Below are 14,466 nucleotides of genomic sequence, written 5' to 3' on the forward strand. Positions count from 1 at the left end.
ACTAGGTCACTCGATGCAGACTGAAGGTAAACCCTGCATGTCCATTCGATCATGTATTAAATTTGAGTGGGTTGAGTTGCTCTGTGTCGCGTCAGACATTTCACTGAAACTGTCATTGGAAGTGAAATTGGGTTGTTATATGAGGCAGTTGAGTTGCTGGTCTTTCTTAGTGTAGCTCGATGCTCTCGCAACCTTGTTTTTGTGCAACTGCTGCTATTCTATACGTTGGTAACGTCGTTGTTATCCGCACTGGAAGTATCGTTCTTTTTTCTTTTTTTCTTTTTGACACAAAAACGGGGTGTACCTGATGCATTAACGGAGGTGAAAAAGTACAGTTAACTACCTAACTCCATGTGCCTGAATTGAAGCCAAGAGTACTAGAACAAGGCGCAACTTCTAAAGCAAGTTTAGTTACAATTTTGTGTATGATCACCACATTGAGTTCTATTTAATTATTCTGTCGTTTCTTGAATTAAGTACTTGTATTAAGTACGTGTTTAGCCATCCAGAAGTTGTCCCATTTCTTGAACAGGGATGATTTATGATGTAGGTGTTTTGCTACTTCCTTAACAAATTTCCAACAAATTTGTTTATATTCAGAAAGACCTTTTTAGTATGGGGAATACTCCATACTTCATTTTTAGAGATAAACTTGTTTCTCTGAATCTAATTAGTCCATAAACAAAGTCCCCTAATCAAGAATCAGATTTTACAAGAGCATTTGAATCCAGAGAGGAGTTTTTGCATAAATAGCTTGTTGCAGTGTGAAGCTAAATAGTGGAAATGATCAATTAATCACATATTTAATTCGTTTACAAGGTTGCATTTACTGGACGTGAATGACTTTGAGCTTGTCTTTGATGCGTTCTCTGTAACGTGAGTACCTTACCAACCCTTGTATACCACCTACATCGATGAAGATATTAAACATTATAAGAGGACATAGAATGAAAGGTAAAATTTGATTGAGCATGTTCTTTGATGTAGGTTACCTGGACATGTATGATATGTACGATGGGAAGAGAGAATTCTACATACGTATAATTGATTTTGGAACTTTAAGAGTTTATTTTGTAATGTTGACAATAAAAGTGCATTTAGATAAGTTTCTTAAAATGATAAAGATAACTATTAACACAAAAACTGATATTTATGTGATAACGTCTACTGATTAGCATTGTTTATTTGATATTTTGATTGCCAATTTTAATAGATGTTTTTTGATGCATTTTGTCACCCTCATTATTTAAACTTATTTCAATTGTTTTATTCACATTTTGAGTTTGGATATTAATATTGCCGGAGAAGGTCTACTGTAAATTATTTTCAACTAAAAATGTTTTTAGATTGACTTAAAGATTGTATTGTAATAATTTTTTTCAACTAACAATGCACTAATATCAACTCTATTATGTTTTTCATTTTGAAAAAAAAAAATTTCTCAATGCAAATCCTAATGGTCCTTTTTTTACTTATATTTTGACTAGTTGAAGATTTTAGTTACTTACAAAGCTAAAATCTAGGTCATTATGTAATCCTCAATTTTTGTACATCTTTGACTTTTTAAGATAATTTCAGAGTCTTATTACTCGACTTGAGAAGTAATGAAGTCTATCTACTTGTGGCATTTAAAGTGATATTAACATAATTTATTGTAATTAGAAGACCTTTTTCCTTTTTTTTTTTTTTTTTTTTTTTTTTCTTTCTTTTTTTTTAAATATGTAAACTGAAACCTACTATTTAAATTTTTTGAAAACAGTTTCTAGTACTCATTGATACTCTATAAAATCAACATCATAATTTTAACATCTTCACTTTCAATGATATTTTTGATTTTCTAACACATTAGTGTATGTTTTGATATCCTAAAAACAATTATTTGGTTTTAATAGCAACAAGTTTCCTCTTTATACAACTAGGCATTCACATATGCAAATCATCTTTCACTTTTATAGATGAACCCCAATACTTTGATTTTTTCCTCCAATCAGTTCTCAAATGCTTTGAACTAATTTAAATTTCCAAAATTGAGAAGAGTCTAGGATGGCCAATCCTGATTATTGTTTCACAAGCGATATAGAACAGGTATCGTAACGAGTCTTTACTCAACACAGCAGGGGTACCAATTGCCAGTTTATCGCACTGAAATCTGCAAGACTGAGGTCTTTATTTATACTTCATAAATGCCTTCAGAGAATTTACTTTAATGCATACGGTGAGGTATAAGGTAAATACTGCTACCACTAATATTCCACACGAAGACGCAAATCTGTTGCTAGTTCATGCAGTTTTACGTTGGACGAGGGTAGTTTGTAAGATTTATAAAGAAATGGAACCTACAGATAATTTTCTAGACAGCTCAGGATTTGTGGCAGAGTTCGACGTGCTACACTGAACACCTGGTATACAGGTATGATAACTCTCTCGTTTAATTCAACTATTATCTGATGTACGGACAATAACAGAAGCACTGGTTCTAGAAAAACTAGAGAGCTAGCGATGATAAACACCCAACATGCCAAAAATTTACCATGTAAAAGAGTAGAGTATCACAACACAGTATATTTTATCTTCCGAGGATTAATCATGATGAAAATTTACTATTATTCTTGTACAGTGATCGGAAGCAAAGATCCGACAAGATTTAATCCTTCCAATCCACAGTAACCTAAAGATCAATAGGAACGTCACTTAGCCAAATTAGTTGAAACCATTATCAACCTGGAGTAGAGCCTACTATTTAAGACTTCCGAAAAATCTTCAAAAGCTCTGAGACAGCTTTACAGATCGGCTTGACCTCGAAGGGTTCTTCTGAGGAGTCTGATACATATTCAGTCCAACAAGACGGAGCCTGAAGCAGATCATGTCACTACATTGTCCAAAATTACGCATCACTAAGGGAGTTTAACATGACATTTGATACGTATAACTCAATCTGAACAGACTCTACATCTACATGTCATCTGTGAAAAAGTTAACAATAACAACAATTGATGTTCAAGACAGACATGAAATACATAAATTTCCAAAAATATCTCGAGAGAAAGTTATTGCAACTGATAAAAATGAGGAGATGAGGAAAACAGTGTGCAGCAACAAGGAGAGTCGCTACTTACTGATTGCATGATCATGTTTCCAAGTAGCCTACAGCACCTGTGGCATCCCTTGTTCTTGTGAAATCCTGCATTCAAGAAACCGTAAGATTAATCTAAAAATCCAGATATAAACCTTTTTGGCATAATTCACAGTAAAGATAAATTTAAATTAAACAAGTAAAAAGCTTAGTGTACTTATGCTCGGATGGATTTGGCATAGCTTCATAAACCGTGTTTGCTATAGCATCTCTTTTCATCTGCAATTTCAACACACCGAATCGGTCAATCGTCAAAGAAAACAACTCTCAATTTTCCTCAAGTGAACAATTGAAAACAAGGCGACTGCTGCAAAAGACAAAAATGTCAAATGAACTACGGAAGGACAAACAAAACCCTCGAAAAACCATCTATACATAAAAGTTTCCAGCTTTTCATCAAATATATCACACTTAGTAATCAATCAGTTTCGATTGATTGATGTGGTGTTACTCAAATACTTATTTACAAAAATAAAAAAATGATCCAAAATCTCAACACCTAGTCAAGCATTGACAGTTCACGTTTGTACTTCAAGATTATGGCCACAAACTGCTCACTTGTGTAGCTTCTCCACGTAATCCAATATAATGCACATGCGTCGCATCGGCCCCAAAGTTTGACGGAAAGTGGAGCGTAAGGCTTGCAACTCCTTGAAACTTGGCATACCTATCCAACTCATTAAGCTAGTGAAATAGCAAACGTTGCGTATGGAACTGAATTTCACTAAATATCAGTGAAGACGTCTTAACAGTAACGTAGTTTCAATCCGGACACAAACAGCACGGGCCGATGGGAATGTCGAATACATGATATTGTCTTTATCCCACAGTTCATTAAACAATAAATTATTCCATGGTGTGTGATCAAACAGAACTACACGCAAATATGCTGTTCTCGACCAAACTCGAGCAATTCAAGAACCAATTCAAACGTAGAAATTACTTGGCTTACTTGGTTGGATATTCAAGTTCCCCTCTTATATTTTCAGCCAGTTCCCATTCTTGAACAGGTGTTAAGTCATTCGCTTGTGAGAAATCAATATCATCTCTATTCAAAAAGCTGCAAGTACGACCAAAAAGTGCAAACTCAATAGGACACAAGACCTAACTGGAGAAAATCATAGCTCAGCGATATCATATGCATGAAACCAGAAAGGTAAGAACAATTTATTACATATAATGTAGATTTGAGAGTAGGACATGATAATACAAAGCTGCTCATAGAGAGAAGTCGGTCCAGACCAGAGAATACTTACGCTCGCATCTTTGAAGGACTGTGACCATCAACACCGCCAACGACACATATGCTCTTGATTTTCACATCCGTGGTAAACCTGACAGGGGCAACCTACACAGAATTAGAAAAGTGGAGTTAGGGGTACACAACACGCCGATACAATCCAAATTTTTGCATCACATTAAATAAAAATGCTATCTTACGGTATAAAAACAATAAGCTCAGCATCATCGTCATTGCTAGCCAATACGGTTGATAAATCTGAACGCTGCTCCCAAGGTTTAAAAACACTTTTTGCACTTCCTTCCACTGTTTCGTTCAAAGCTGTAACCTGTGGTTACAGAAAACACGATGTGAAAGATCTAAAAAGAAATGCTGCAACAGTTTCATGAAATTATCGATGCTGTACTAATATGCATAGTTTCTCAAAAATGATACAAGACCTCAGGTGCAGAGCTGCTCAGAAAAAACAACGATGTACATTTAAACTCTAAACTGCTATCCGCAGGAAACTGCAATCCACAAACGAAGACACTACATGATTGCCATATGATCGTTGGCAGCATGCATAACACTCTTGGCACAATGATTGATATATTTGAATCTCCTCTTGCAATGGGCAACGACGCAAAACATGCCACATCCAACTAGTGGTGGAAACAGCGAGATTACCCCAGTAATGTCAATGTTCTTGTACAGAGACCAATCGCCGGCACACTCATATTCCTCGCAATCGTGCTGATGAAGGCAGGATCCCATGATTCGAAAAGGAGATGAACTTGTGTGAACGGAGTGTAGAACAGAGATGAAATCTGTAATCAACAGAAAGGAAAGTGAATAATGTATACCCTAAAATCTAAACTCCTGTCAAATTTCAGAGAGACCTCCGAGCGATCCAACATGTCTTAGCACTGATTGCTTTAATGGCACCTGTGCAATGACGGCACGCCAATTACGACAGCAACCCAGTGTATCAGATTTTTCGTCTGAAAACATCATTCTACTTCTGCTTCGACCATGCGTCAACAAGATGCTAAAAAATTATCAACTGAAAGAATAAAGGCTACGAAGGTTATGAATGCCTTGTAGTGCTTTTGTGCTCGGATTGAAGCAATATGCCGCAACAAGCCCTCTAAACTCGTTCAACGAGATAATTGAAATAAAAATCCTAACAAATCCGCATGCCTACAACAGTCATTATCATCGAGAGTGCATTCCTCGCTCTGTAACGAGTGCAGATAGAGTACGAAAAAATAAGTGATAGCGCAACCCTAACTCTCGTAACAAAGTTCTTAACCACACGATGTTAATGGAGAAGTTCAATCTTTAACAACGCACTACTCAGAACCCTGATTGCCGCGTATTGGGAAAATCCATAAACAATAGTTCCGTAAAACCCGTGTCGAAATCGCGGACAGGAAAATAAGTCGTCTTCACAAGCATGTTACCACCCAAGACGAAAACTCCACGATCACCTATTATGCTGGGTATTACTACACCATGAGCTTCGCATGGTAAAGACTACAAAGAATTAGAACCCAGCAACTCGTGCAACAGGAGATATGCGGGCAATGCGACGGAGAAGTAGGCAATCACCCTGATGATCCTTAAAACCTGGAAGATAAGCGTGAGAGCAGACCATCAAAGAGGACAAAGAAGGCATACCCGCAACAGGCCCAAGTGGTGCTGAAGTGGGTCAGAGAGTGGGAGAACACAGACAGGAAGTGAGTGAGTGAGAGAGGGGAGGAGGAGCGGAGGAGCAAGGCACGAATAAATAAACAAACAGGGGGCAAGGGGATGGAGTGTAAAGAATGCACAGGGGTATTAACTGAGAGGCAGCAGCAAGAAGGAAACAGCAATGAAAGGCTTCAACAAAGGAAGGAAGGAAGAAAGAAAGAAAGGCCAGGAAGGAAGAAAGAAAGAAAGGCCAGGAAGGAAGGGAGAAAGAAAGGCCAGGAAGGAAGAAAGAAAGAAAGGCCAGGAAGGAAGGGAGAAAGAAAGGCCAGGAAGGAAGGGAGAAAGAAAGGCCAGGAAGGAAGGGAGAAAGAAAGGCCAGGAAGGAAGGAAGAAAGAAAGGAAGAAAGAAAGGCCAGAAAGGAAGGAAGAAAGAAAGGCCAGAAAGGAAGGAAGAAAGAAAGGCCAGAAAGGAAGGAAGAAAGAAAGGCCAGAAAGGAAGGAAGAAAGGAATGAAGAAAGAAAGGCCAGAAAGGAAGGAAGGAAGGAAGGAAGAAAGGCCAGGAAGGAAGGCTAGGAGACGCGGGGAGCTCCCGTCACCCGTCCCTTCCTTTACCCCCAACACACCCAGCCAGATACAGCAGCGCCAAAGCGAGCGAGCCACGAGGATACTCGCACATTCCTCATCACCCTTCCTTCCTTTCTTTCATCCATCATCCAACCCTCGTCTGCCCGCCCGTCCGTATGGTCATCCACACGTCCATCTGTCAGCCAGATTCATTCCTTGCACGACACCTCACCTTGTCTGCCATGAGTAGAGATGATGGCGCCAGTGCTGCCATCCCGCCACGTGGAGATGTACTCACGCAAAGATCCTGCCCGAGCTGTCCGTTCTGCCCGGTTCCTCTGGCTCTGTCCCCCTCCCGCTTACCCCGACGCTGTTACCGCTCCCTATCCTCGTCACGACTGGCACGTGTTGGAAAAGCTATTCCCACACATGAGTAAGGCTATCCATATTTTCATCCATCCACCCATCCATCCAGTCGTGTGAGCATTTATTCTTTCACTTCTTCACTGAGTTTTTCTTTTTGTGGATAATTATTTTCATCATGCCCTATGCTCCAATTTATCCATTCCTTTCTTCATCATTGCATGGTTTCAATCAACTTTTAAAAATTTGATGTTTCAAGTTCTGTTTATTTCTTCTAATTAAAAATAAAAGCTCATCATATATTTATTTATTTATTTCTTTTATTCCCTAAAATGCTACACACTTCCTGATTTTTGTATATTCCTGATTTTTGTATACAACACACAAATGAAAATCATATATATATATATATATTTACATATACATATTTTTACAATCACTATAAAATTCTGTAAATGATGACTTTGCATAATACATTCTATTTTCAATTTAATACATAAGAGGTGAAATATGTTTGATATATCTTAATGGTGTTTTTTTTTTTTTTTTTTTTTTTGTTAATATAAAGTTCTGATTTATATATTGACTAACTACTAGACATTATAGCTACCAACTGATAGCATACAATAATCTTCAAATTTTACATTTAAATTTTTTTTACCTCATTTAGTTTATATATAATTTGGTTATCTGAATCAATATGCATGCAAAATATGAAACTACATGTTCATGGAATTTTAGAAATTATTTATATTAATTTGTTGTCATGTAATACAAAATATGCTACAACATTTAATGATTATGTTGTATTTTTGAATAAGTTTATAATTTATCTAATCTACTTCACATACTTTTACAAAAGCTTTAGAAAATAACTATCTAATTTTTAAAGTAACACTTTTTTAACATATATAAAAGGATAAATTGATAATAAAATAATAAAAATTTCTTCTATTTTTTTTGAATTTGAATTAGAAGATATTTTAAAAATAATATTATATGAATTGCTTCAAATTAAATTCAAAAATAATTTTAGCTACAAATATTACTTATTTTTAGTTTTTCTTATCTTGGATCAAAAAAAGAACATATAACTTTTGATCAACAACAAACTATTCTTTTGAAGCCAAAGCAATTTCATCTTTAAGTTATAAAATCAACATTGACTATTAATTCAACATTTCTTAAGCAAGTTCAATCAAACATATCTTCAAATCATCTTATTCATGGTCTTAGAAATAATTCTTCTAAATCTCATAATACTACTTAGTTTGAATTCAAGAACAATCTTCTCAAATTTTAAAGATGCTTATATATTCCTAAAGGTGAAGCAAAACTATGTCTTTTTCAAGCTTATTACAATCATATGATGTTTATTTAAGATCAAAAATTCTTTGACATTGGTTTTTTAGACTTTCCAATTACTAATACAATTACATTTTTTTTTTTTTTTTTTTTTTTTTTATATATATTTTATTATGGATCTTTCAATCTCGAGTTCATATGATTCTATATAGTAGATTGTTTCACCAAGATGGTATATTTTGTATTATGTACAAAAACTATCATAAATAAATCAACAACTAAATTTTTTCTTAATAATATTTATTGCTACCATAGATTATTGAGGATTATTATAACAAATAGAAAGATTCAATTTTTATGAAGATTTTGAAAAACATTTTTGAAGATATTAAATGTGGATATAATATTATTTTTAGTTTTCTATTCTCAAACTAATAAACAAACAAAATAGATGAAACAAGACTAGTCTATTTCAAAAATCCAAAACCCTTCTAATCCACGGCAACATAAAGCCTTATCACAAAGTAGTACAAAATAGACTAGAACAAAATTGAATAGCACTAAACAGAATAGAACATGAAAGACAAAATTGAATAAATGGAAATAAAAAAAAATAAAACTAAACAAGACATAATAGAAAGATGCAAAACCAAATTTTACTAAGATAAAGGGTTTGAAGCCATACCTGACCAAATATCCCAAAAGGCCTTGGCCAGTCCTATTTATACTTTGTTCTACCACCATGGACTTTTTGGAATGTTCTTAGATAGTAGGCCTTACTTAAATAACAGTCTTAAATTCTTTTTAGAAGATTTTTTAGTCAATCCTATCTAGGTAATTATCCTAAGCTATTTTTAGAAAATTCTACAATGGATCCTATATAGTCTACTAACCTAGCTCTAATTCTAGAAACTTCCATAACTTCTCAAACCTAGTTCTAACTATCTATTCCTATGTGACAACAATACAATTATTTTATTTATACCTTATTATAATTAATTCTCATCCACTAATGCAAAACATCCTCATTTTGCTCCCAATGGTATCTTCAAATTATTTCTTAGTTATATGTGAGGTTTTGTGCTAGTTTCTATGTTGCATCATAGATGAAATAACCTTTCTAAAGAACTTTGTATTGAAGTTGTGGACATCCATTGCTATGGCGAAGATAGCAATATTCCAAAATATTGTCCACTTCATATTTTTGTTGATCATCAACTGCAACTAGTGGTGGTGGAGGTTGGTACTGATCATGAAAGCGCTTTGGCTTAGTATGAAATTTCTTTAGTTGCAAAATATGAAAGATTGGATGGACCGAAATATGTTGCAGAAGCTTGAGGTAATATGTGATATCAAAAATCACTACAAAAATGTGGAAAGGTCCAAGCCACCAAGGTAGTACTTTATGGATTTGGATTGATGTAGCAAGTGGCAAGTTGGCATTAGAGAATAATACTTAATCATCTTCTTGGAAGATCTTGTGTTATTGGTGATTATCCGCATATTACTTCTGTCAATTTTATGTGATAGGGAGGCAGTGCCGTGTCACTTGTAAGGCTATTGTAAGTTGTTGTATAAACTCTTTTGATATTGGATTGTTGGTATTGATCGGACAATGGAGAGTTGGTATAATCGGATACTAACTAGTATTAAGAAAAAATGGTGAATGACTAGTACTTGCTTGAATACTATCATTATAAGCAAACTCCAAAGATGTCAAGTATTCATCCCAATCATTATGACGAACTACTACAAATATGTATAGCATATTTTTTAAAGTCTAATTTGCATGCTCTATTTGTCCATTTGTTTGGAGATAGAAGATTATAGATATGATAAGTTATATGCCTAGTAGCTTAAATAAGACTCACCAAAAACTTCCTGTGAAGCTTGAATCCTGATTTGAAATGATGACATGAGGTAATCCATGGTGACAAAAGATAGTATCAAAGAAGATTTGTGTAAGTGTTGGAACATCAATATTTTAGTGCATTGTAGCCAAGTGCAGTTGCTTTAAGAATAGATCTACAAAGATGGCAATTGCAATGTGATTATGAAGTGTCTACAAAAAATACATAATGAGATCCATAATGACTTGCTCCCAACATGCTATCGGTAGTAGAATTGGTTGTAATAGTCCTGGAGATGCTGCATTACATGCTTTATTACATTGACATGACTTATAAGAGCGTACCAAAGCTCAAACATCTAGATCCAAACTTACATAAAATCATGTCTTTGAGATTTATTCTAGAGTCTTTTCTCACTTTAGATGTCCAAATTGTGGGATGCCATGTTCTTCTTGAAATATGTGTATCTGGAATATAATATTATTAAGTACATAAATTTGCTTCTTGAAATAGAACAAGCCATCACTAAGATTGTAATCTTGATATTGTATATTGTCCAATTTCAATCAATTGCTAATCATCTTGAGATAAGTATCCTAATGCATAGCTTCATTTCATTTTTTTTTTTTGGTTAGGTTTGAAACAACACTAGTAATGGTAGTGACTTCTATCTTGTCTCCTAATTTCACCTTCAAGCATGGTGTCCGCAATAAATTGTCTAGCATAATATGTTGTCGCCCTTGCTTCTACTCAAGTTGGATATCAAAAAGCTACAACTATTCTTTTCAATGATGATATTATGATTTCATATTTTTTAGATGCAAATTGTATAGTAAGGATCAATGATCAATCTGAACAACCACTAGCTTCTCCAATAAATAGTATTTCCATATCTTTGTGGCATGTAGAATCACTAATTGCTCTCGATCATGTACAGAGTAATTACATTTTGTCTTTATGAGCTTATGTGATTCATATGCCATATGTTGAAGGTCCCTACCAAAGTCTTGTTGAAAGACCGTTTTAATAACAAAGTTGGAAGCATCAATGTCAAGTGTATAAAGAAGGTTGAAATTATTCAATTACAATATTGGAGTAATAATGAGTGCATCCTTCAACTTATGAAAGGTGCTTTATTGCTCTAGTTTCCATTCAAATGGTACACTCTCTTTAATGAATTCATCAATGAGGTAGTAATATGCATAAATTGGCAAACAAAACAATAATGATATCCAGCAAGGCCTAAAAATGAGTGGACTTCAAAAGCATTTTTGGTAGTTGGCCAATCCTCCACTGCTTTCATCTTATCCTGCTCCATATGTATATCTTTTGAGGACACCACATGTTCCAAAAAGATGACTTTTGACTTTCAAAGTTCATATTTTGATTGCTTGTAATAGAAATGAGTATGTCATAGTCAGTACAACACTTCCCGTAGGTGTTACTTATACTCCTTACGGATTTTATTATATATGAGAATATCATTAATGAAGACAACTATATACTTGTTCAAAAGATCTAAAAAAAATCTATTTATGTGATTTATGAAAGAGACTAGAGTATTAGTAAGACCAAAAAATAAAACAAGTCATTTGAAATGTCCATAATGCATACAAAATATCGTCTTCTCTATATTCTTTCTTGCAATAGGTATCTACGAATAGTGGCTTCAAAGATCTAATTTACTAAAGTTGATCGCACTTCAAAGTTAGTCAAGAAGATCATCCACATATGGAAGTAGATATGCATTCTTGAGAATGTACTTATTGAAGCATCAATAGTTGGTGCAAAGCCAAAGTCTACCATCATTTTTGGATGCAAAGAGTACAAGTTCTTTTCAGGGTGATATGCTTTCTCAAATGAGGCCTTTGTCCAAGAATTCATTCAATGTCTTCCGTAGCTCTTCAAGTTCTTTTGGTATTAGGTGATAAATTGACCAACTTATTGATTTGGCTCCAAGCATTAGTTCTATTTGAAAGGAGGTACCTCAATCAAGAGGCACGCAACTACATAGATCAGTTAGAAAGACATCATGATATTCTTGTATAAGTTGATCTACCTATTTTATTCCTTCAGGTATCTTTTCCACTACTAATGCGAGATTTGGAACCACTATATATATATATATATATATATATATATATATATATATATTGCTTATGTTATATTTGCTTTTTCATAAACGTTGTGTCTATAATTAAGTCTTTAATTACAGATTATTTTTCTTGTTCACTTGATGCTGATGTAGAAAGAATTACCTTGTAACCACCATTTGTAAAGGAGATTATCTTTGCTATTCAATCAACTTGCTTATTTTCAACCTCTAACCATGACATACTAAGGATAACATCATATCTTAGCTTCATTATCTTGAACCTCTCTCTGAAGACATAAGTGTCAATCAATCTTAAGGTTTCTTCTTCACATGTCTCACTCAATGCATTTTCTTGGTCATCTATAAGGTATATATTCCTTTTCTTAATTATCTTAGTTTTAATCTCAAATCAGTCAACAATTTCACTCAAGATGTAATTTTTTGTAGAGCCACAATTTACAAGTATTCAACACGGTTGTCTTCTTAGTAGTTAGGTTAGATGCATCAATCAATTTTTTTTATAGCTATCCAATGCTATGCCATTTATCTCTGAGATATAGTAGCTATCCTCAATATTAGCTCTCGGCGCCTTTATTAAAGAGCTTATGTTTTTCTACTTTGTCTCATTATCAACTTCGTGAGTTTTGAGCTTGTAAATCTACCTTGTTTTGTTCGTGCTTGAATTTTGACATTTTAGACATCCTCTGATCTAGTGGTCTTGCTCTTGGCAATAGAAATACAATCCCTTTAGCACCAATATTTGTCATCTTTGTGGTGTTAATGATCTTTGTTGGATATCAATCTCCATTGGCATTGGTTATTATACTATAATATTAGATAGCGGCATAGGACTTTGTACTATAGGTCATGCTTCATGATTTCTAAAATCTATAGTATCAACCGTCTTTGCAATCTGAATTGCTTCTTTGAGTGTTTGTGGATTTGTTAGTTCTACTTCTTGCTAGATCCTAAGTTTCAAACCTTGTAGGAATCAATCTATCATCTCCTCCTCTAAAATATTATCAATTTAGAGACTAAGGGACTTGAATCGAGAGATATAATCTTGCATTGACCTAGATTGTATAAGATTTGCTAACTAATCGCGTACTATCTTCTCCGCATCAATGGATCAAAATTAATTCCTAAAATTAGTCTCAAACTCTTTCCAATCATAAAATCCACCTTGAGCTCTACAACTTTGAACTTGATATTGCCACCAAATAGCTGCCACATCTCTCAAATAGCTAACTGTATACACAATTTTTTCAGTGATATTTGTTCCAACTAGTTGGAGGTATTATTGCATATTAAAGAACCATTGATATATATCTTCTTGTCTTGAAGTCTCAGAGTATGTACTAGGTTTACTCAATTTTAGCCTAGCAGATGTCAATTTTCTTGTCCTCAAGGCTTCTATTTGCCGTGGCAAAGTAACTATCTACCCTAAGAAGTGTTGTATTTGAGCTTTCATTTAGAATTATTTTGTCATATCTCCCATGTTGTAATTTCTCCATTAGACTCCACTATTGTAATACCTTTTTTATCTCCGATTGACTTTTTAAGAATATCTTATGGTAGCCTCAACATAATATGTGGTATAATTATAACAACTGATCTTGAATTAGATGATGACTATCAATATACTACTAAAGAATAGTTTAACACCTACTTTGATACCAATAAAATAAGGCAAATCTAACTCAAAAATTCAAGATTCTTCTAATCTATAATAATATAAAGCCTTATCACAAAGTAGATTAGAACAAAAGTGAATAACACTAAACAAAATGGGACACAAAAGATAAAATTGAGTAAACAAAAATAGAAAAAAATTGAACTAAATTAAATAAAATAGAAAGATGTAAAACCAAATTTTACAAAGAGAAAGGATCTGAAGCCATATCTGATCAAATATCCCAAAAGGCCCTAGCTAGTCCTATTATACTTTATTCTATCACCTTAGACTTTTTGGAATGTTCCTAGATGGTAGGCCTCACTTAAATAACTGCCTTAAATTCTTTTTGGAAGGTTTTATGGTAAGCCCTACCTAGGTAACTATCCTAAGCCATTTTTAGAAGATTCTATGGTAAGCCCTACCTAGGTAACTATCTTAAGCCATTTTTAGAAGGTTCCACAATGGGTTCTATATAATCCACTAACCTAGCGTCAATTCTAGAAACTTCCATAACTTTTCAAATTTAATTCCAACTATCTATTCTTATGTATCAATATTATAATTAA

At 34.1% G+C, this 14,466-nt stretch overlaps 1 protein-coding gene across 8 annotated transcripts; it reads right to left on the minus strand.

Moving 5' to 3' along the window:
• Positions 1 to 2,564: 2,564 nt before the first annotated feature.
• On the minus strand, positions 2,565 to 6,100 carry LOC112275041 (uncharacterized). 8 transcript variants are annotated; one of them, XR_016499975.1, is made up of 9 exons: positions 5,967 to 6,100; positions 5,043 to 5,182; positions 4,574 to 4,701; positions 4,390 to 4,467; positions 4,086 to 4,193; positions 3,633 to 3,800; positions 3,291 to 3,352; positions 3,117 to 3,181; positions 2,565 to 2,851 (listed from the first exon to the last, which is right to left on the minus strand). XR_016499975.1 is itself a non-coding variant. In XM_024504977.3 (9 exons), the coding sequence occupies exons 2-8, from the start codon at positions 5,127 to 5,129 to the stop codon at positions 3,145 to 3,147; spliced, it is 609 nt and encodes a 202-aa protein (XP_024360745.1). In that variant the 5' UTR covers positions 5,130 to 5,182; positions 6,036 to 6,100; the 3' UTR covers positions 2,565 to 2,851; positions 3,117 to 3,144. The 8 variants fall into 8 exon arrangements, 6 of the variants coding, with proteins under 6 accessions (XP_024360745.1, XP_024360744.1, XP_073386330.1 ...); XR_016499976.1 differs by having other exon boundaries at positions 2,565 to 2,869; XM_024504977.3 differs by having other exon boundaries at positions 3,692 to 3,800; positions 6,036 to 6,100.
• Between the last annotated feature and the right edge of the window lie 8,366 nt (positions 6,101 to 14,466).

This window comes from Physcomitrium patens, chromosome 22, assembly GCF_059467195.1.
Source record: "Physcomitrium patens ecotype Gransden chromosome 22, ASM5946719v1, whole genome shotgun sequence".
In the NCBI taxonomy this organism is placed as follows: Eukaryota; Viridiplantae; Streptophyta; class Bryopsida; order Funariales; family Funariaceae; genus Physcomitrium; species Physcomitrium patens.